This window comes from Pygocentrus nattereri, chromosome 16, assembly GCF_015220715.1.
Source record: "Pygocentrus nattereri isolate fPygNat1 chromosome 16, fPygNat1.pri, whole genome shotgun sequence".
In the NCBI taxonomy this organism is placed as follows: domain Eukaryota; kingdom Metazoa; phylum Chordata; class Actinopteri; order Characiformes; family Serrasalmidae; genus Pygocentrus; species Pygocentrus nattereri.
In genome coordinates, this window is record NC_051226.1 from 8,337,698 (window position 1) to 8,360,495 (window position 22,798).

Consider the following 22,798-nt stretch of genomic DNA (forward strand, 5'->3'; position numbering starts at 1 on the left):
CCTCCAATTTGAAGACTCGCTGTTCCATTTGAAGTATTTCGTTTTAAAGAAAACGTTACAAACCACGCGGACTCGTCCTATGAACGAGCTATCATATGAACGGTCTAATGCTATTTTTTTCCTTGTTGCTGGGTTTTTAAAAATCGCTGTAACGTTCACTGCTACACGAACGCAGCGTCAGTCCAATGGATGGCGGTAAAGCGCTGAAGCTAGCGGACGCGCGTTGGCGTGTTTACAGAAGAAGACGGAGGGGCATGGTGGACTCCAGGAGAAATGTTTGCCCTTAGCGTTACCAGGAGTCGAGTGTTTCTCACAGCCCTGTCCAGGCATGGAGCCACGCCTAACATTGCAGGTATTAAGGGAGCTTTTTCTGTCCGTGCAAGCATTCGTTGCCCGTTTTGTAAGTCTTCTATCGTTAGCCGTGTAGCGGCTGCTGCTGTCGCCTTTCGTGTTGTGAATGCCTGCAAGTAATAATAATAATTATTATTATTAATATGAATATTTTTTAAAATTCCACCTCCGCATTTAACCCACTCGTGAAGTGAAACACCACATACACACTAGTGAACACACACACTAGGGGGCAGTGGGCAGCCCTATCCACGGCGCCCGGGGAGCAGTTGGGGGTTAGGTGTCTCGCTCAAGGACACCTCAGTCATGGACTGTCAGCACTGGGGATCGAACCGGCAACCTTCTGGTCACAGGGCCAGTTCCCTAACCTCCAGCCACCAACTAGTGAACACACACACTAGGGGGCAGTGAGCACACTTGCCCACAGTGGTGGGCAGCCCTATCCACGGCGCCCGGGGAGAAATTGGGGGTTAGGTGTCTTGCTCAAGGACACCTCAGTCATGACTGTCAGCACTGGGGATCGAACCAGCAACCTTCCAGTCACAGGGCCAGTTCCCTAATTTCCAGCCCACGACTGCCCCCAACTAATGAGCACACACACACACACACACACACTAGGGGAAGTTGGGGGTTAGGTGTCTTGCTCTAGGAGACCTCAGTCATGTGCCGTCAGCTCTGGGGATTGAACCGGTCACGAGGCTGGTTCCCTAACCTCCAGCCCATGACTGCCCCTGTGGCTGTGTTATAGCGATATTTGTAATGATTTAGTACCGTAACAGAGCCTTATAGCTTTAAAGAGCCGATATCCTAACTATTTTTTTTTCTTTGTCATTTTTTCACTGAGGCCCAGTTATAACATAACAGATATAACTCTTTTTTTAAATGAATGTAAGAAATTAGCCTATGCTTTTATCATGTCTAGTTACGTTGGACTGTTGTAGCTAGTGTGCTACTGAATGGATGCCAAACACAGACCAGAAAGTGTCACCCATAGTGCTTACTAGGAAAACACAAGCTTGAGCACATTGTTGTGGTCTTATTCAGTTTATAGTGGGTTCCTGTTACGTTCTGCATTGACCATGAGGTCTCTGCTGACATTTGAAGCCTCAGTGGCGGCACACATGCCTGCACTATATTGTGGAGTTAACCAGTACTAATTGCTTGAATAGGCAAAGATTTTGTGATCTCACAAAAGCAATGTTTGAATCTTATGAAAAGGGGAGTGAAAAGTATAGTTTGCAGCAATACTTGCATATCTACGGAGCTCCGCTGGTGACATCCTGTATAAATAAAAATAATGCGTGGCCACGACTTAGTAAAGCGTCAGGACAAGATCCTAATGCGTGGCCACGACTTAGTAAGCCGTGATCTCATCCCCACGCCTTAATAAGGTGTGGCCACACATTATTTTTACTTATACAGGTTGTCACCAGTAAGGCTCTGTACATATCAAAGCCCCGAACCGCTTGACGTACAGACTCCATCCAAACTGCGTTTCGAAGGTCTCAGCGCTGTGACTTGTGCTGTGTGTTTTTGGAGTCGATCGGATTGGTAGTTTTTAATAAAATTAAGTTTAAAAATTAAAAACCTCCCATAAGAATGAACGGCGGAATGTTCAGAACTTCAAATTCTAGATGACATCGATGACGTCACAGCAGGCCACTCAGTCTCACAGACACAGCCGATCACGCAGGGAATCTGCTTTAAAATCCTTAAACTTTTATTTATTTATTATTAAACTAAATTTCAGTTTTAAACGATAGAGAAACTTGTCATTTCTGTTTATTTCAAGATTTTCTCTGTTTAACTCGTCATAACTCAGACATTTTCTCCTCAATACACAAGATCACACCAAAATAATCGTCGAGGGGCCTTACCTCACACCATCTATCCGGGTAAGCGAGAGAGTAAACATTTCCAGAGTTATGACTGTTTGTTGAGAGGGTGCAAATCGGACTCAAACAAGGCTTCTCCACTAAGAGCTGCATAATAACAGAGTGACGCTTCATTTGTATGACTCTCCGCCCCCCCCTCCCCCCAACACATACACAAACACACACCTAAGGAGGTGTTGTTCACCTACACAGAAACACACACTTGCAGTTCTTTTCAAGCACTCTTGCAGTTCCTTCAGGAAATGCACATCTAGTTGTTATTATAATTTAAATATTATTATTTCTTCCTTCTCACTGTTGCTTAGGTTTGTGTCTCAGAAGTATAGCCACCATCCAACAAGAGGCCAAAATAAATGACATGGTAAGTAGTCAGTAAATAAGCATTGTCCTTCTTACATCCTTGGACCTCTATTTAGAACAACAGTTTGAGATATGATCCCTGAATGTCTCCTTTTAGCCCATCAAAATGGAAAATCCATTCAAACAGCCTCAGAAAGGATGCATTCTTTGCAACATGTCAGTAGATTACAAAAATGTTCAGGTTAGTACTTAAAATTTTAGCAATTTAATTCTTGAGTGTTTGGAATTATACTCACTTTTAAAGAAGTAATAACCTTTGAATGAACTACCTCTTTGCAGCTGTTGTCACAGTTCATCTCACCCCACACAGGCAGAATATATGGAAGGCACATAACAGGTGAGGCTGAATTGATTAAGCAACTCCCAAATGTAGTTTTTTTTTTTTTGCCTGCATTAAGTAACAAAACGCATCCCATTGCAGGCTTGTGTGGTCGGAAACAAAGAGAGGTCACCAGAGCAATCAAGAGGGCTCGATCAATGGGTAATGTTGATGGTTTCTTTTTCATTAAAACAACCATAAATGCTAGCACAATATTTTGTGTTGCCTGTCTATAATAACAACTGAAGTATGTGTTCATACACACAGTAAAACACTGCTTATTAACTAAAGTTGTATGTCTGAGCATTGAAACTACTTGTCCTTCCAACAGGTTTCATGTCCATTACACTGAAGGAGCCACAGTTTATGAAAGATCCCAACGTTTGTTCCATCAGACACTTGGATTAGCTTGAGTCCCGCCTGAAAGATGTGAAGGTTATACCTTTGATTAATTCAATAAAAATCTGACCGTGTTAACCCTTTTATTAGTGACTGGATGTGTGTTTTTCCTTTAAGACTGCACAAGAGAAACAGCTGACTGCTAATTAATATTACATTTAATTCAGAAATCCAATATTAGAACATGGTTAAACACATTTTCCATAAAAAACACACAAAAACAAGTGCAGAAAATATTATAGGTTTTCTTCATTGGAAGAAACGTTTCTAAAGTCATAAACAAACAAACAGGAGTTTCTGATTCCTGTTCCATACCTGATACAAGACCACTAAGCAGATCTTTTTAACTTAACGTGTTTCTAAATTAACAGGCTACACTGTCAACATTGCAGCAAATAATCACATGACAGTAGTGGATCTGACATAGGCCATTCAAACTGATGTCTACCACAGCCCAAGGTAAGAGGCATTTAAAAAACAGGAGAATTACTGGCATTTGGGCTGGTCATCTCAATCTCTGTATCTGACCCACTATCTGATTCATTTGGATCAATGGTGTTCTTTCTTTTATTTGACATACCCGTGACATGGCTTTTCTGCTTTAGTAAGCCGCCTCTGCTCGCTTTCCTCTTCCTCATGCCACGTTCAGGCTCCAGGACCAGTGGCAATCTGGTAGGAATGTCAATGCCATGGTCAGTGCTGCAGCACAGCTCTAGTACAGGAAAGCCCTGAACAGTCAGAGTTTGTGTCCGTAACGATGGCGCATTTGGGAACAGCGCTCTCAGAGCTGCGCATAGTAGTAGGTTCTCCTTGGGCTCATTTGAAGTGGATTTTTCAATGTCTGAAATAAGACATAGGAAGAGTCATTTAATAAAGTTAAAAGAATTGTTCACTGTAAAATCCAATTTACACCATACCCCCTTTTCCAACATCAAATTGATGAGCCATGACAAGTTTGCTGCTTTAGTGCTTTTCTTCTCACTGGTACTAGAAGGCTGATGTACCTAAACAGTCATTAAATGAATGCTCTGACGAATAAAATGTTGAGCAGACTGAACATTAGTGCAGGATGTGATAAGACAGTCACCAAGAACAGTCTGTCAACAGCGAAACTGAGAGGTATATTATAGCAGGACTGCAGAGCATGAACTCCTTATTACAAAGGTGAATTCACCTTTAGAGTTCAGTGGTGTAAGAACCATGAGCACTGGCCTGCAGAGAAAAAAAGTTATCTGGTCAGATGGGTCATTCTTCATCATATTCTCCAAGTGGGAGAGTGTACATGTGGGCTGTGTCATGCTGTGGGGGCGCTTAGAAGGAAAAACTCCTGGAAATCAATACAAAGGTATGCTGACTGATCACTTCATCCCAAGACAAAACATTTCTATTCCTGGAAGTTTCTTCCCCCATTCACAGGACATGAGGGATCACTGAACGGTTGAATAAGTATGAAGATGATGAAAATACAGGAAGCTCTGGGCCAAGGTTAGACAGTGTTCTCCACCACCATCACCAAAACAGCAACTGAGAGAATATCTTGTAAAAGAATGATGTTCCATCCCTCCATTACATTTCCAGAGACTTGCACCACGTTGGCTGAAGCGTAATAAGTCTGGTGGCTTGTGGCGGCTTAGTGCCTTACTAAGATGTTTCGTGTTGGTTTTTATTCGAGTTTCTCACCCCAAATTTTTCTCAATGACATTTTACTCTAGTGCAAAAATAAGCAAAGTTTAAACACCAAAGTTCTTGGCCAATACGTTTGAGGAAAATTGTGTAAATTACGGTAAACAAGTTTTTTTAAAACTATTTTGTAAATCATGTAATTAAATCTCTGTTACAAATATAATAAGGAAAGGCTCACCATCACAGTCTTGATGCTTTTTCTTTCGTTTGCGAATGGCCTCCTTGAGCTCTGTGATATCTGCTTGAAGCTTTTCCACCAAGCGCTCACTCTTCTCTACTTTCTCACTTACGGTCTGGAGCAAGGGAATAATACAATGAAGTTTAGAAACCTGAGCAGGTCTTCAGTGACTAAATTAATTGTTTTAATAAACAGTCTCATCTTCTTACCTTCATTTCATCTAACAAGGCATCATTCATGTCACTGACTTTTTCCACCTCCCTGAGATCATCATCTGAACAGAAGAATTTAGTTCTATGTACAGAAGAAATAAAACAAAGTTAAGGTCCAGGGAACATGAGACATGTGAGCTATGGTCATTTTTGAAGGGTGTGTCTAGTACCGGTGTTTTTTTACAGCTTGACAGTGGCTCAAAGAAGGGCATGTGGCCGAGACTCTCCAGTAGTCATGCTGGTCCAGCATACCCAAGTTGCTAATTGAGACAGGAACGCTGCTGTACTGACTACAACAAAAACAAAGGGAGTTTAGAAACGTTATAGCCATCCAGGCTTTTTTAGTAGTGACACTTGCAGCGTTTCCTCCTAACCTGCCATTCCATATGAAGGCTGTGTATTCAAGACGATGAGTGGAGCCTGATGATGTACCATCTGAAGGCGTCAGCAGCAAGAAAATAAGTTCCTGATGTGGCCAAACCTTCCTTAAATTCTGATGAACCAACTGTTCTTTTAAAGTCATCTGTTGGCTGCTGTTTCTCCGCTGCCGGTACCATCCAATCACATTCTCCTTTATGCAAAAGTGGGGAAAATTGTTAAAAACAATAAGATTTTACATCTACGTTTCCTTCAATGTATGGCATCTTCAGCAGAGAACAACGGTGATGGTACCTCTTTGAAATTCGACAGAATTTGCTTAATTTTCTCCTTGTCTACTTCACAAGCGTTGTTGTAGAAACTACCAAGGAGAAAGCAAGAAAGAATCAGAGATGTGGGGAATTACATAAACACTTAAACAGAGCCGTTCTGGAAAAGGTCCACGTACCTGTGAGTCCTTCTACAGGTAACATGCTTCTGAATATCTGAAAACAAAAAGCACCAAGATCTTTATGTGCATTGCTAACAATTTAAATAGGCTACAGACTTCTTACAGTAACACGTGGGACGTGTTAAAGTGGCAAGCTGGCTTACTTATTGTGTGCACAAACTGAATATGATCGGTCTGGGAGTCTGTGATTTTACTGTTCTCCTCTCCTAGACTCTCCCCAATGAAGAGACCTTCCTGTTCCAAAAACACAAGCCAAAAGAAGACTGAAGGGTCACACATCATCAAAACGTAATTTAAGAACACTTGAAAAAGAGCTTGATGATGTCTGTACTGTACACACCGTTTCAAAATGTACCAGTCACTCTATATCTCAAAGCTTAGCTGCAAAAATGGGCCACTTTGAATTCATTATCGTTGTGATGGGACTGCATTTACACCGGGCAGCCTATAGAAGGTTCGTTCATCCATTCCTGCTAAAGCTGTAACCGGGAGCGCTTTCTGAATGAGGCGCAATACAGGGCAGCCAATCAAAACCATCCATCCATCCATCCATCCATCCGTTTTCTAAGCCGCTTCTCCGTCAGGGTCGCGGGGGGGTGCTGGAGCCTATCCCAGCAGTCTTCGGGCGGAAGGCAGGATACACCCTGGACAGGTCGCCAGACAGGTCGCCACCCTGGACAGGTCGCGACCCACCGGCGCACCGTGCCGCCCAGGCAATCAAAACCATGCATTATTATCAGTCTTAAAGGCTCAGAGAAAAATGGCCTATTTGATTCTAACGCTGCGTTTACATTATGACAGTGAGCACTCATAGTGGAAGCCCAGGTGCACCTCTTGATATTCACACAAATGAAACCATTAGAAACACTGAATGTGTTTAAAACACTATTGTAATGGAGAATTCGAGAACTCCCTGATTGTTCCATCTGCAGAGGCAAGAAGTCTTGGTGTGACCCTGGATGGCCAGTTATCGTTCTCGACTCACATCGTGAACCTGACTCGGTCATGCAGGTATCTACCGTACAACATCCGGAGGATCCGACCCTTCCTCACCCGAGAGGCCACCCAGGTGCTAGTGCAGTCTCTGGTCATCTCAAGGCTTGACTACTGCAACTCACTCTTGGCTGGTCTTCCCATGCAGACCCTCAAGCCTCTGCAACTCATCCAGAATGCGGCAGCACGACTCGTCTTCAATCTGCCCAAGTTCAGCCATGTCACCCCACTGCTGCGCTCCCTTCACTGGCTCCCTGTAGCTGTGCGCATCAGATTTAAAACCCTAATGCTTACCTACAAAGCCAAAAATGGACCAGCCCCTACCTACTTGATGGCAATGGTGAAATCTCGAACTGTACCACGAGCCCTTCGAGCTTCGAGTACAGCTCGGCTTGACCCGCCATCCTTCATGGTGCACGGAAGACAAGCGTCGAGAATGTTCTCTGTACTGGCGCCCAGGTGGAATGAACTCCCCCTGGCTGTCTGAACAACAGAGTGTCTTGCTGTCTTCAAACACCGACTGAAGACTCGTCTCTTTACACAGCACTTAAATGAGCACTGAATTATAAGCTGCACTTGTTTTATTGTACTGCACTCTGTATTGTAGTTTATTGTATTGTATCTTATTGTTATTGTATTGCATTGAATGGCACAGAGTTCTGCGTTCAACTCTGGTTCTTTTTCTCTCGGGGTCCACAGTGACATCTTGTTTCTAGCAGTATCTGAGCTCAGGACCGTCTTTTTCTCTAAGCTATTGGTAACTAGCAAAGATACTTTCTCTAGATTGACAAAGCACTTCTTGTAAGTCGCTCTGGATAAGAGCATCTGCTAAATGCTGTAACTGTAAATGTAGTGTTACCAAAATGACATTTACATGCACTCGGGCGGGGGCTTCTTTACGGCGACATCCTGTATAAATAAAAACAATCTGTGGCCATGACTTATCAACGTGTGAGAACGAGATGATTAAGTCATGGCCACGACTTAGTGAAGCATGGCAACGAGATCCTAATGCGTGGCCACGACTTAGTAAGCCAGGATCTCGTTCCCACGCCTTCCTAGGTCATGACCACGCATTGGGATCTCGTTCCCACGCGTTAATAAGTCGTGGCCACGCATTATTTTTATTTATACAGGATGGTCACCAGCGGGGCTCCGTAGTTCTTCAGTAAAAGGAAGGGTTCTATTAAGAACAAGGAGCTCTACATAGAACCATTATAGAACGTAACAGAAAGAACCTTTTTGGTGCTATTCAGCCTATACAGAACCATAAACAAGGCATTCTCCCTCAATCTGAAGAACTGCTTCACCACGCAAAGAAACACTTAAGACAGAAATGGTTCCATATAGAACTTAACAGAACCACACCATTCCATTCACTAAAGAACCCTCGAAGAACCGGCTTTTTAGAGAGTGTGGCTGGCACTTGGTTTTCAACGCCAGTAAGGGGTGAAGACACTTTGTTAGCTACAGAAATTTTGATGGGGAAATAAAACAGACAGAAACGCGGAACGTGGGCCCTCGATGTGTCTTACAGGAGAACTGGGCCGTTAAATGAAACACAAAAGGCCGTCAGCTGTAATAACAGCGGGGCTTCACTAGTTAAGCTTCAGGCAGAAGGAGTCCAGCCTACCGCATCAGAGTCACTGTTCAAATGCTGAAACATCAGCGACCCCAGCACGAATCCAGAGACGCGGACCGTCGTGCTGTACTCCTCCATGGCGCTGCGCCCACAGGTCGCTCTCACCGCGCCTTCTCTAACCCGAAACGACCGCGCCGGCTACAGCGAGCTAAAGGCACATCTTCGCAGTCTTTAACGCAGCTGCCTCGGCTTGAAGCTAACCGCTAATTCCTTACTAACTTTTCTGAACATCACTCTCTCGCTGCTTGTGGCTTGAGAGCTGGTTCAGTGTGGCGCCGCCTAGCGTCGCGGAATGACGATCGCCATCAAGCTACGTTGAACATGAACCGCACCGTGACCTGTTCGCTTAAAGGGCCCATACAACCGTGTATTTTCCCTGCATATTATTTTTTTCACCATGGTCCACTTGTGGCGTTCGCGCGAGTTTCTGTACCAAGAACAGTTTATTTTTACTCCACTTCATCACTTATAATCAGAGGGGCTGTTCTTGTTACTGGTACCTCTAAGACGGATGTACGCAAATGACTTCTGTCCCGAATTGAGCCAAAAAAACAAAAACCTGTACTGCTTTTGGATGAATTCATCCATGAATTCACAGTACAGGCTGAAAACGTCTTCATAACTTCAGCGTGATTGGTCAGTTGTAAATGTGACATCACAAACTCTGCTTTTGGAGCTTAACGCCTGTATGCGGACTGAGGAGTGAATGGTATGCCTTGAGACCTTAAAAGGGTTTATATATAGTTTATCAAAGAGCTTTCTTTAAAATAAATAAATAAATAAATAAATAAGCAAGACGCTGTTTTCTAGGATATGTGCCCTTTAATGCACCACTCATTGACTTTGAGGCAGAGGTGGACAGAAGTAACTAACACAAACAAGAGATTTGTTAGTTCAGGGAAATACTGACACAGATACAAACAATAAACAAGTATGAGGTCTAAGAACTACTGAAGTATTAAATTCCCTGTAAAACTACCGTGCAACTCCTAGGAATCCAGTATCATTCTCTCTCTCTCTCTCTCTCTCTCTCTCTCTCTCTCTCTCTCTCTCTCTCTCTGCTATGCTAGGGCTCAAAAGCACGGCTTTATTCCCACTCTAATCCTGAATGGACGTTCGTTTCGCTTGATTATGGTTTCTGCGATTGCCAAGTCGATTTCTGACGCAATCACAGAGAAACGATCCCGGTCAGCTGTAGAGCGAGTCTGGGTCCAGTCCTCACAGAAAACCTTTATTTGTCTACGTGATTCTAACAGGCGCCAATTAACCGCATGAGGAATTAATCACATGCGGTGAAACACGGTTAAATGGATTTCTACACGTAATCACAAAACTCACACAAGCCACAGGTGTGATCACTTCTGACCCTGAACGCCTGCAGTTTCACATGTTCAACATGCTGTAACATGTGGTCACTAAATATCCACATGATGTCACACGCGTTTGCTTTCTGTAATAGGAGGACCTTCCCGGGGTGTGTGGTGAATAAATCGCGGTGGGTGTAGAATATAAAACCCCCCTAGAGCCTTTTCTCTTCCATTGGCTTGAATCTGGACAGAGCCGAGTGGCTCTAACCGTACACCCGACTGAATAGAACAGTTTCCTGTGTCCGCCAGTGGAGGCGCTGTTTCCCCACATTCACCAAATTTTGAAATACTTGTAGTTGAACTTTGTGTTCAGTCACACGAAAGGTATTCGGGGAAAAAAGAGGTTTGGGGCTGGAGCGTTTGCAACATCTGGGAATGAGGAATGAAAATCACCACGGTGAGTGTTTTTAGCAAACTTTTGGGGGTTAAAGTTAAGTGGATGTGAGGGGTTTTGCTGGCGCTGTTGTTTATGTGTTAGTACACAGTTACAGCCCAGCGGTTTCTTATGTAAATCAGTACAAGGGACGGTGTGCCAACAGACGTAACATATAAAAAACGTATTTTAAGCTCCCCGATTAGTTGTAAATGGGATAGATTTTTAAAAAGTTTGCGGAAAGTTCACTAAGCTCGCCTGACTGCAAGACGAAGAAAACAGATAACAGCGTGCACGAGTGAAGAGGGCTTCATCGTTTGTATTGACTTGGAGTTGGACGTCCGACTACCCAACTTAGCCAAGGGTACCGTTCCTTTAAGCCAACAGAACTGCACTGCCTTAGAGCCTGAGACCGTTATGTAATTTAGTTTCTCCTCGATTCCCACGTGCAGATGACCTGACATCAGTGTACTCAAGCAGTGGCTGACAGGGGCTTGAAGAAATGGAGGGCACCAGCTGGGACTTGGCGCTGGTGGTCTTCGAGGTGTGGTTGTCTGTGGTGTTGGGGCTCATCGTGCTCCCTGCCATGTTTGGGGTGTCACTAGGCTTCACGGACCTCTACGTTAAAGCCCTGGTCAAAACACTGGAGGTAAATGCACAAAACACGTTTAAACCCCACTTCAGTTGATAATGAGGGCACTGCCTCTTTGACTTTATCAATCAATGTGAAAATTGTTCTAGGATGAACTGAAAATGGAGAAATGGCTTTGAACCACATGTACAGTACGTTTGTTTCTTAACCCCTTATACCATAATGCATCACATGGGGGTTCACGCTTCAGTTCCTCACTCTAGTGATTGTGTGACTGCCATTGCAATTTCACAGTTATTCAATAATCATAGGAGTCACTGAGTAACAAGCCTTAACTGATGTTCCTGTGTTCAACTACAAAACAACTAAGCGCCACAGAACATGTTCTGAAGTGATGAAATCTTGCATAGATACGATTTGAAGGAACATCTAACGGTCACAGTTTGAATTGCATGTTCTTTTCTAAGTTTGATTCGCACTTACATTTGGTTTTTCTCTTTTTTTTATGACCAAAATTCAGAATTTACACTCAGATTTGTACTCAGATTTGCTCAGAGGACATATAGAACCAAAAATGTAAAATGGCATATACATACATTAATGGGCTAAGATTAATAACTGAATAATAAGCCTAGGGTTAAAAAGGGGTTATGATTCACATACGCTCCGGTATCATGGTAGAGCACTTAGTCAGGTATAAATATTCATGGCAGTTTAAACAATGTCTCATATGCGTGAGGCTGTGTAATAAAGGTCGCCCAAAAATAAACTTGTTCTACGGGCAGTGGGCCACTCTGAGGATCCAGAGAGGACAGAAGGAGGAGGATGCAGTCCCTGCTCATCTGCCCAATGGTGAGTGGAATCATACTGGCACTGTGTGTGCACAGCACATAGCAAAAGTGAACAGACAGAGCACAGTGTGAGATGCTATCACATACAAAATGCTATATGGTTTCATTATTGTAAGAGATATGCATTATATATTAAACCCATAGGCTACATGTTCACTTTGTACACGTCCGTGGCTCTGCACATTTGCTTTTATTGTTTGGCCTTAGTGCTTTGGTGAGCAGGCTGGTATTTCAGCTGGTATCTATGAATCTCAAAAAGCCAGTTTTGCAGCACGTGTACCGATGCTTAACTGTGTGTTTGAGGTCAAAAACATCCTGTTTTAAAAGCACTGTCAGTGTTTTGTACTATGCTATTTAATTGCATTGAATTATATCGTAACTTGTTAAGAGTTCGTTTAGTGGCAGTAGTAGTCTGCAGTGACCCGTTAAGGGAATTTGCGTGATGTTACAGAAGGTCAGATTTCATAATTTCAGTTGGACAGCTCACATTCAGATGTGAACTTTAACCAGTGTAAGGCACCAAACATCTCTAGAGACATGATTTATTTATTTATTTATCTGAAATTTGGTGAAAGACAGATGTTTCAAGATACAAGAGACACTGATAACAAGCTATAAAAGTTTACTTCTTAGTTATATAAATAGTGGTATGATAGAGTGCAGTATACTAATGCTTGGATTCAACTGGAAAAAAAAACATTTAAAAAGTATTATTTTAATAATTAAGGCTTGTATTGAGAATAAAGTATAACTGCATTTTGTTGTGATCCATACTGTAAAATCTGGATATAAAAGAAGCCTTTTTAAGTGACTAGGGAGGAAGGAAACGTGACAAAAGGATTGCATAACACCTTTAACCACAAACTCCACATTGATGGCAAAAGTTTGTCTTGTTTGTTTGTTGGCATGTCATTTCCGTGTCCTCCCAATGCTTCATTACATCCAAAATAGTACAAATGTTATTATATTGAAGATTTTAAAGCGAAATGCACCAGAAAACTTGTATAATATTGATTTTTCCAGAAAGTGGTTTTCTTCATAACTCATTAAAGGGGATTTTTTTTCTGCATAAATAAAACAAAGCAATTCAGTGGTTTGATGTGAAATCGCATTTTGAGAAGTTAACCAACTTGAATTTCTTTCCAGTGGTGGTGAAAAGTCGTGATATCCACAATGTACACATAGCCGTTTTATTTACCACACTGTAAAAGATTGAAAGTTATTTCTAAATAAAATACTGGTTTGTTACTTGATCGCACTGTAAACGATTGGGCATTTAGAGCAGTGCATTGGGTTACATAACATACCAGACAACACAATTTACAGTAATTTACTGGCAGCAGAGTGACCAGTCATCCAAAATGACCCGTGAACCTACACTTATATATACTATACACTTCTCTACAATATACTTGAGAGATCTCATATCTGTTGTAAACAAATATCTCAGGCATCAGGCAGCATGTAATAGCTTTGAGGTTGCTTTTAGAGGCAATAAACTCTTCAAATGTCTGGTTGCCAACTCAAGGTGAATGATAGCCTATGGTAAGTTCTTCTAGAATAGATAATTTCACAGCAAACCACTCTGAATTCATTTTGTTTACATTTTAATCATTTAATTATGCAGACAGCTTTGAAAACTCAGTGGAAAAATCCCTTTTAGACCACGGCTACTCAGCTGGGTCTGAAGATGATCTGTCATTTCAGGGATTATTGAGAAAGACGATGGCTCTATGGAAGAAGAGATTGGGGAGCTGCGACGATCACACCCTAAATCTCTCGCTGGGGGAGACTTCACGCTCTGTGATGCCTTTTATTTCTGTAAGAAAGGTATAGAGAGCATTGTTGAGGACCAAGTCACTCAGCGCTTCACATCTGAAGAGCTGGCTTCCTGGAACCTTCTCACTCGAACCAACAACAATTTCCACTACATCAGCGTGAGAGTGACCATCATATGGGGCCTGGGTGTGTTCATACGCTACTGTATACTCTTACCACTCAGGTAAGCCTGTTTATACAATGCTTTCCTTCAGTCTGTGTATACTGGGTCAGTCACTATCGATTACACAGTACTGTGCAAAAGTCAGAGGCCATTTATTTATTTAATTTTCAGTCAAAAGAACCCTTAAGTTTGTTAAATTGTCAGGACATATTTCTGAAGAGAACACAGATAATTCATATGGAATAACTGAAATGAGTAAAAAATGCCTTTGAAAAAGAGACGGAGAGAAAATGAGACTGATAAACATGATAAACCACCAAAACCGCCAGTTCTTGAAGCTTTCATTAATGAGAGAGGAGAAAATTAAACTCCACTCTTGCTACAGATCTGAAAACATCCACAGATGTTTCTCTCCGTCCTTCCACTGTGAGAAGATAACTCAGCACTATGGGTATGAAAGGATGTGTCGCTGTCAAGAAGCCTTTTCTGATCACCCCAGACTGCAGTCTGCCAGTCCAAGGGTACTGTTCCTGAGGTCCATGCAACATTGCAGAAGCATGTCATCCATGGGAGCCCCACAGCATCCAGAGCCTTAAGCATTTCTGGGTGAATCTCATCCACCCCTGGCGCCTTGTCATGACGAGCTTACCAACGACCTCCGTGACCTCAACCAGGGAAATGGAGTCTGACACCCCAGAAGTCTCTAGCCGTGACTCCCATGAGGGAGGCATGTCTCTTGGGTTTAGGAGTTCCTCAGAGTGCTCCTTCCACCAACCGACCATATCCTCATTCAAAGGTATAGACTTTCTCCGTCTTTGTTGAGCGCAGCTTGAGCAAAGCCACTCCGGCCACTCCTGAGTCCCTAGATGGATGTCCCTGAAGGCCTCCTTCTTCACCTTGACGGCTCCCTTCCCACAAGTGTCTACCAACGGGTTCTTGGGTTACCACCCTGACACCCTGTCCCATACCTCCTCCAGCTGTAGAATGGAAGCTGTATTAAATGTAAAGAGTGGAGCAATAAATATCGAAAAGGTTTATGTCATATTTAGTTTTCTGTTAAATGTGTTTTCTGCTTTTGTTCTAATGTTGAAAGAATAATTAACTTGTACTTAATGGCCTTTTTGACCGGAATAAAGTGTGTCTGCATAGTACAGTACATAATCCATAAATGTACCAGTTATTTTTTGTGACTGAGTTGCAAAAGCTCAAATGCTAACAATGAATTTACCTCAAGTTTAATCTAGTAATCATAACAGCCTTAGTGTATACATTATTCTGTTGTCTGAAGTTGTTTTTCACAAAGTGCTTAAAGATATCTGTTGTTCTCTGTGACAGGGTCACACTGGCTGTGCTTGGACTGAGCTGGCTGGTGATAGGAACCACACTTGTAGGCCTGCTACCCCACAGCAAGTAATATTCTTGTTTGAGAGGTTTTCAGAGATAAGGCTTAAAGACTTGTGCTTCAAGAGCAAGTGTTTTGAACCAATGACTAACAACTGATTAAACTTTAACAGAGGTGATTTCTCTAAGGTTCCTTTTTAGGCTGAGGAACTTTAGCTATGTTTATATAAAGTAATAAAAACCCATCTCAGAAGTGAAGTATTATGTTCTAACACTAGCACCTCTATCTGTGTCAGTGTGAAGACCTGGATCAGTGATCTGATACATGTTACATGCTACAGGATCTGTGCTAGAGCCCTGTCAGCCAGGATCCGTTACCATAACAAGTGTGTAACTACTTCAACTTCCTCGGCCCCCTCCACCATTTTATTCCATGTTCCTCTTATATCTGTTTGTCCTTGAGCAAAATAAAATGGCATGTATTTATGTTTGCAGAGAAAATCATCCGAAGAAAGGCGGAATTTGTGTAGCAAACCACACCTCTCCAATCGATATTGTCATTTTGGCAAACGATGGCTGTTACGCTATGGTAGGTGTTGAGCTTTTTTCTGAACTTTTGTAAAACTTTTATTTTAATGCGTGGAGTCAACTGGTCCATGTTATGAAGCCCTAAAGTACACCGGTGAAGGCTTAGATATGTATGTATTAAATTAGTAAGGTAGAACAGAAACATGCAGAACTGTTTAAAAGACCTTTTTGTTTGCGTCAGGGCCCCTGTGTAGTCATTTTCTAGATTTTCTTGTAATCATTATCTTTCATTTTTGTCAGTTTTTTAGTATGCGCTGCTAGAGTATGAATGCTGTTGGTCTTTTCTGTTGAGATTTTTTAAAAAGACTTTCTGCCATGTTCCTCTGTTCGATTTGAGTCGGATGGGTCTAAATTCGGCGCAGGGAACATCAGATCTGCCAAAGTAACGATCAGAGTTAGCAAATATGTATATGTCAGCTACTCACAAAAGGTCCCAGTAAAAATGTAGATATTTCTTGAATGTAACACTGGTAAATAGCACATCTTTGCTATTAAAACAAAAATGTTAGAACCATGTATTTGAACTGTCTTGAGAGGGGATTCAATTTCTAGTCTAAACATCTGTTAAATACAAGTTATTCATTCTTCAGTGTCAGAAAAAATGCAGGAAGCCTATTTAACAGAAGAGTACACAAATGTCTCCAACGTATATATCCAATCTATCAGTATTTAATTTGTCCATTCTTTACTGTTATGTACCCTATCGCCACTTTAACTCTTCCAATCTTCCAATCTTAAAACCAGCGATTTTCCACTGTGTCCTCCCAAGAAAAGCTGGTCCCAAAGCAGTCACTGATATGTTTTCCTTCAAATAGACACCAACATTCACACATGCAGCTACCCAAATTCACCTTAGCTGCCATGCAAATTTCTCTCTCTTGTGCAAAAAAGTCTTAAAAGATGTAAAGTAAATGTGACTCCTAACAACTGTGCACAGCAAAACTGTCACAATCAGGTAAACAGCAATTTAAGCTTTGATCTTTGAGAAATAGGAGAAAATCAAGCTCCACTCTTGCTTCAGATCTGAAAAAATCCACAGATGTTTCTGTCCAACTGGAAATGCATTATATAGATGTGGATGAATAAGGCAAGGCTTACAGCAGCTTGTGTAAGTATCAGTGGCCTTCTCTCTCCACAGGTGGGTCAGATTCATGGAGGCCTGATGGGGGTCATCCAGAGGTCAATGGTGCGATCCTGCCCTCACGTGTGGTTTGAAAGGTCGGAGATGAAAGATCGCCACGCAGTGGCCAAAAGGTGACAAAGTGTGGGAGAGTAAAACTGAGCGAGTGAAAACAGTTTCTGTGAGCACATTCATGCGTGAGGCGAGCTGCATAAAGAGCGGGGTTTCTTTTCTGTGTCACAGGCTGAAAGACCATGTTGCTGACAAAACCAAGCAGCCAATCCTTATCTTCCCAGAGGGTGAGGGCTTTTATGTGCTTTTGTATTTTGCATTACTGTCATCCTGTCTTCTGTTGATTGGCTCTGTGTTTGCATGGGACCTGTCAGTACAATATGGCGTGATATGATATATGATAGTACCTCTTTCTCGGAAACTTGTCTTTTTTAGTGTTGCAGGAAGTTCTAATTCATGTGGAATAACATATTAATTAGTTATTCCATATTTACTACATAAAAATAATAATCACATTATAATCACCGCAATGATAATTGTCATGTACTTATTGTACAATACACTGTCAGAAAAAAAGGTACTGTCTTGGAATATTTGAATCCCCAGAAGTACAAACAGTAAATGTACCCCCAATTTAAAGGTACAATGTGGTCAAGTCAAAAATAGTTCAATTGTCTACCTCCAGTGAGTTTAAATGTACATTACCTTCATGTTCCCAAAGGTACATATTTGTACCTGTTGGTAATTGAAGTTTTTTTAAGCAGAAAACTAAAATATAGCCTGAAGTGAAGACAGGGCATACAGAGCCAACAAAGCTTAAATTACAGTATATTACATATGAATTGAGTGACGCCCCATTCTTAATCCATAGGGTTTAATATGATGTCGGCCCACCCTTTGCAGCTATAACAGCTTCAACTCTTCTGGGAATGCTTTCCACAAGGGTTAGGAGTGTGTTTATGGGAATTTTTGACCGTTCTTCCAGAGGTGCATTTGTGAGGTCAGACACTGATGTTGGATGAGAAGGCCTGGCTCACAGTCTCCGCTCTAATTCATCCCAAAGGTGTTCTATGGGGTTGAGGTCAGGACTCTGTGCAGGCCAGTCAAGTTCTTCCACACCAAACTCACTCATCCATGTCTTTATGGACCTGCTTTGTGCTCTGGTGCGCAGTCATGTTGGAACAGGAAGGGGCCGTCCCGAAACTGTTCCCACAAAGTTGGGAGCATGAAATTGTCCAAAATCTTTTGGTGCTGAAGCATTAAAAGTTCCTTTCAATAGAACTAAGGGGCCGAGCCCAACTCCTGAAAAACAACCCCATAATCCATAATCCCCCCTCCACCAAACTTTACACTTGGCACAATGCCGTCAGACAAGTAGCGTTCTCCTGGCAACTGCCAATCCCAGACTTATCCACCGGATTGCCAGACGGAAAAGCGTGATTCACCACTCCAGAGAACGCTGCTCTAGAGTCCACTGCTCTAGAGTCCAGTGGCGGTGCTTTACACCACTGCATTCGACGCTTTGCATTGCATTTTGCTTGGATGCAGCTGCTCAGCCATGGAAACCCATTCCATGAAGTTCTCTACGCTGTTCTTGAGCTCATCTCAAGGCCACATGAAGTTTGGAGGTCTGTAGTGATTGACTCTGAAGTTGGCGACCTCTGCACACTATGCCCCTCAGCATCCTCTGTCATTTTACATGGCCGACCACATTGTGGCTGAGTTGCTGTCATTCCCAGTCGCTTCCACTTTGTTATAATCCCACTGACAGCTGACTGTGGAATATTTTGTAGTGAGGAAATTTCAGGACTGGACTTGTTGCACAGGTGGTGTCCGATCACGGTACCACGCTGGAATTCACTGAGCTCCTGAGAGCGACCCATTCTTTCACTAATGTCTGTAGAAGCAGTCTGCAGGCCTAGGGGCTTGGCTTTATACACCTGTGGCCATGGAAGTGATTGGAACACCTGAATCAATGATTTGGATGGGTGATTGAATCCTTTTGGCATTATAGTGTATATGACTGCTATGTCCAGCTATGTTTCCTAACTAAAGGTAACCGCATTTTTATGACAGTGTGTTAATTATTTCTTTGTGTCCATCACAAAATAGGTTACAAGTGCAGCATCCACCATGTCCATTAAAAAATTCCCCAGTTTTCGCAGTGCATTATAATGATGGTGGAATTTTGTGAAATGTGTTCTTCTAAAATATTATATGGTGCAAAAATGAATAGAACACAAAACTGTTTAGTAAACAAAATTGCTTCTATAACCTCTAATATAGGATTAATGCAGCAATGTAATATACCAACATTGAACAATGGTTACCATGTTATGGTAAAATCTGAGCCCATAAAATCTGATATTTCAGTGGAACTATTTTACTGGCCTGTGCATGTTTAAAGGTTATGGGTAGTGATGCATTTCCAAATGTAATGGCTTTGTGCTGCAACTAAGCTGAACTGCCTCTTTGCCATAGGAACACAGGTAATTAAAGCAAGCATGGCCAGAATATTAGCTGCATACAGACAATGAAACTTGAACCAATTTTTTTCTTGAAAAAACAACTGATGCTTTAAAATAAGCTTTTAACTTAGGTACATGCTCAAACTAACCAAACATTCAACAGAAATATTTCCATCAGTAATATTCATAAATCACATAATAAACATGCAAATCATGTAGATAATGTAATGTAATATAATATTATAATTTTTATGCTTGTGGTTAAACAAGACAGCATTTTCTTTTTCAGTTTCAGTGGTAGATTCTTCATAGCTACCAGTGTTGTTGTGTGTACATGGCCTCAACAAACTTGCAAAGGTCCGTGTAATATCATAGCGCAAAATTATTACTAAAAATACACTAGGTTACACATGTATTTTCAAGAATTTAAATTGGGATTGATTTTAGGAATTAATTTATAGATAGTCAGTTAATTTATATACAGAGAATTCCTGTATGACATTACTTTATGTTTTTATCTTTAGAAATCAGTAAGAATAGCGTTAATAGTTCATTGAAAACTGAATAATTTTTTTTGTATCGACACTAAATACAGTTTGGACTGTCAGGTCTTTAAGAAAGCCCAATTCAGTCTACATTTGGTGGTAAGGCCTTATGAAGAATGTTATAGGGAGGTGATTGCTTATGTCTTCAAACATCCAGCAGGGGGAGGGCTTGCTGATTTTACTCTAAAGGACAAAGGTGAAACACCACACTTTAGTTCCACTTCTTTTATTATCCCTTTTCAGAAGTACAACACAGATTTCATTCAAATTAAAACCACCCCAAATTAATATATTGGACTGAAAAAAAAGGAGTCATTTTTACTAAAATTCTGTGATGAAACAAGCTTAGATGGTAGCTTCTCCTAGACGCTGACATAAACCAGCTTGCGTCTACCACACTGACTGACTCTGTACCGCAAATGGGATCTGAATTTAGTGCATCTTTAAAAAGTTGTTCATAACAATTTGAAAAAAAAATATATTATTGTAGATTGTATTGTCAATGAATGCTGGCCATTTTGAGGCTGAAGCTGGATGCAGTTCAGTTCCTGTAGAAACCTAGGCGGAAGTCATCTTACCCTTAACATAAAATGACATATTCCACAAAAAAAAACACTTTACACAATTAAACATAGCTTTAAAACACTGGGGAAAAAGTATAAGAAAGAGCGAAATAATTTTCCTTCGACTACTTCCTCAGCGGGAATTTACCTAGGAGTTTTAATATAGCTTAAATGACTGCTACACCACAGTATTAATCCATACTACCTACATACAGAATAAGATCTGACTCCTTGCTCTGAAGAGCTGAAGAGTAGAGCAGATATAAATACACGGTTGATGCAATGCAGATGATGGACTGTAGATTCTTTTGCATGACACTTTAAGGAGCGCATGTTGAAATGTTTGACTTCTCTTTCCTCTTTTGGCAGGAACTTGCATCAATAACACATCTGTCATGATGTTCAAAAAGGGAAGCTTTGATATAGGGGCGACAATATACCCAGTAGCAATAAAGGTATGTTTAATAGCTGTAGCCAACTTTGAAGTGCTATTTTAAGCATTTCTATCAGAGTTTAGCTGACATGGTGATACCTACTGTCTTTCTGTGTCAGTACGACCCGCAGTTCGGAGATGCATTCTGGAACAGCGGAAAGTACAACATGGTGAGCTACCTACTAAGGATGATGACCAGCTGGGCTATAGTGTGTAATGTGTGGTACCTTCCACCTATGAGTCTCCAGGTAAGAAGGCAGATGAAAATGGCTGTGAATGGCTGTTTAGCTCTATATGTTGTGTATTTGGCTTTAACTGGCTTTTTTGTTAGGATGGGGAGGATGCTGTCCATTTTGCCAACAGAGTCAAATCTGCCATAGCTCGGCAAGGAGGACTGGTCGATTTGTTCTGGTGAGTATCCAGATATTTTTATTGTTTATATGTATAAGACATTTGTTTATTGTTTATATGTATAAGACACATGTATTATCTTTTTTAAATTGGTTTTGTTGCAGGGATGGGGGACTGAAGAGAGAGAAAGTGAAGGAGTCCTATAAAGAAGAGCAACAGAAGATGTACAGCAGTATGATCGTAGGACAGGACTGAAGAGACTTCTCTGTACCACAGCTTTAGGCCAGGTCTTCCAGATACTGATTAAGCTTACAGCCTATTACAGGTCCTTTCGGTTTCCTTGTTGATAATGTTTTGTAGCCTAGAAAAACAGTTCATCTGGAAAAAGTTGCCTCTCATTATTTATGGGCTTGATTTGAAATGGCTTCTTTATTGAGGCATGAGAGACGAGCTGTGTGCCAAACTTGCATAACATGGTGGGCTTTTTGAAAAATAGAAAATAGATACTATATCTGACTTTTTCAGAGACTCTTTATATTTTTTATTTTAAATAGTGTTCTAATACCACCATAAAAACACCCAAGACCACTCTTTTATACTTAAATTTAATATTCAATCACAATTGACTCTTATTGCTGTTACATTGCTCTACTCAGGCGGGTTCTTTTGGATCATTTATTGTGTTTATGTAGTATTTTAGTGTTGGTTTAGTCATCATTTTTGTGTATAATCCCTGAAAAACAATATTTGCGTATCATGCAAGGACTACTTTGATCATATGATCACACTTCATTCCAGTAATATCAATGGTATCACATTGCTTTGTTAGGAGATTTTGCAGAGCCTGTTTGAGTGTTCCTCTAAAAGACCACTGGGGGTCACACTACACCAAGAAAGGAAGGCTTCCTTCACATGAAAGACAAGACTGTGAGGTCTAAGTTCTCATAAAATAAGCACGACTTTTAATCAGTGTTATCTTTTCAAACTGTTGAAAATTTCTCTGAAACAATTGTGATGAAAGTGTATTCTGTAGTGTATTTTTATTAATGCATTAAATGGCCAAGGCCCACCAGCGGGCCCAATGTTTTATTGCACTGTTAGTAATTAAGGTTCTGTGCAGGTACAAATCCTCCATGTTCATCAAGGTATAAGCTACATAAATGTACCCTAAAAGGTACAACAGTGGTTTTAAGGTCCATTTCAGTACTTTAAGTTTTTCCTAGAGGAAAAGTACATATTTGTATCTTTTCATAATCAATGTTTTAAAGCAAACCAATAGAGTTGAAAGCCTGGAGAAGAGACGGGGTGTGTCGAGTCAATATAACTTAGAAAATATCATTTCAATGGATTATAGTACAGTTATGTTCCCATATTAAAGGTACGGAGATGTA

General features: G+C 41.3%; 3 protein-coding genes across 3 annotated transcripts; 2 read left to right on the forward strand and 1 right to left on the reverse strand.

Moving 5' to 3' along the window:
- The first annotated feature begins 191 nt into the window (after window positions 1–191).
- On the forward strand, window positions 192–3,410 carry mrps18c (mitochondrial ribosomal protein S18C). Its single transcript, XM_017714082.2, has 6 exons — window positions 192–352; window positions 2,552–2,607; window positions 2,704–2,787; window positions 2,886–2,943; window positions 3,028–3,087; window positions 3,257–3,410. Exons 1-6 carry the CDS (start codon window positions 274–276, stop codon window positions 3,331–3,333), a joined length of 414 nt encoding a protein of 137 aa, XP_017569571.1. The 5' UTR covers window positions 192–273; the 3' UTR covers window positions 3,334–3,410.
- Window positions 3,411–3,464: 54 nt separating this feature from the next.
- abraxas1 (abraxas 1, BRCA1 A complex subunit) lies at window positions 3,465–9,141 on the reverse strand. Its single transcript, XM_017714067.1, has 9 exons — window positions 8,853–9,141; window positions 6,370–6,460; window positions 6,224–6,260; window positions 6,070–6,136; window positions 5,772–5,968; window positions 5,568–5,687; window positions 5,395–5,479; window positions 5,186–5,300; window positions 3,465–4,165 (listed from the first exon to the last, which is right to left on the reverse strand). The coding sequence occupies exons 1-9, from the start codon at window positions 8,937–8,939 to the stop codon at window positions 3,795–3,797; spliced, it is 1,170 nt and encodes a 389-aa protein (XP_017569556.1). The 5' UTR covers window positions 8,940–9,141; the 3' UTR covers window positions 3,465–3,794.
- Window positions 9,142–10,437: 1,296 nt separating this feature from the next.
- On the forward strand, window positions 10,438–22,496 carry gpat3 (glycerol-3-phosphate acyltransferase 3). The gene is made up of 13 exons (XM_017714055.2): window positions 10,438–10,625; window positions 11,054–11,250; window positions 11,979–12,045; window positions 13,752–14,046; window positions 15,322–15,396; window positions 15,624–15,713; window positions 15,823–15,916; window positions 17,054–17,169; window positions 17,279–17,334; window positions 20,993–21,078; window positions 21,176–21,304; window positions 21,388–21,467; window positions 21,572–22,496. The coding sequence occupies exons 2-13, from the start codon at window positions 11,104–11,106 to the stop codon at window positions 21,660–21,662; spliced, it is 1,326 nt and encodes a 441-aa protein (XP_017569544.1). The 5' UTR covers window positions 10,438–10,625; window positions 11,054–11,103; the 3' UTR covers window positions 21,663–22,496.
- Window positions 22,497–22,798: the final 302 nt, after the last annotated feature.

Excerpts from the sequence above, each read along its gene's own strand:
- mrps18c (XM_017714082.2), top strand. The coding sequence starts at position 274 with ATGTTTGCCCTTAGCGTTACCAGGAGTCGAGTGTTTCTCACAGCCCTG. Across the intron at positions 2,788-2,885 it reads TAGATTACAAAAATGTTCAG|CTGTTGTCACAGTTCATCTC; the intron begins GTTAGTACTTAA and ends ACCTCTTTGCAG. Across the intron at positions 3,088-3,256 it reads CAAGAGGGCTCGATCAATGG|GTTTCATGTCCATTACACTG; the intron begins GTAATGTTGATG and ends TCCTTCCAACAG.
- abraxas1 (XM_017714067.1), bottom strand. The coding sequence starts at position 8,939 with ATGGAGGAGTACAGCACGACGGTCCGCGTCTCTGGATTCGTGCTGGGG. Across the intron at positions 6,261-6,369 it reads TCAGTTTGTGCACACAATAA|ATATTCAGAAGCATGTTACC; the intron begins GTAAGCCAGCTT and ends TTTTGTTTTCAG. Across the intron at positions 6,137-6,223 it reads ACCTGTAGAAGGACTCACAG|TTTCTACAACAACGCTTGTG; the intron begins GTACGTGGACCT and ends TCTCCTTGGTAG.
- gpat3 (XM_017714055.2), top strand. The coding sequence starts at position 11,104 with ATGGAGGGCACCAGCTGGGACTTGGCGCTGGTGGTCTTCGAGGTGTGG. Across the intron at positions 14,047-15,321 it reads TGTATACTCTTACCACTCAG|GGTCACACTGGCTGTGCTTG; the intron begins GTAAGCCTGTTT and ends TCTCTGTGACAG. Across the intron at positions 17,335-20,992 it reads AATCCTTATCTTCCCAGAGG|GAACTTGCATCAATAACACA; the intron begins GTGAGGGCTTTT and ends CTCTTTTGGCAG.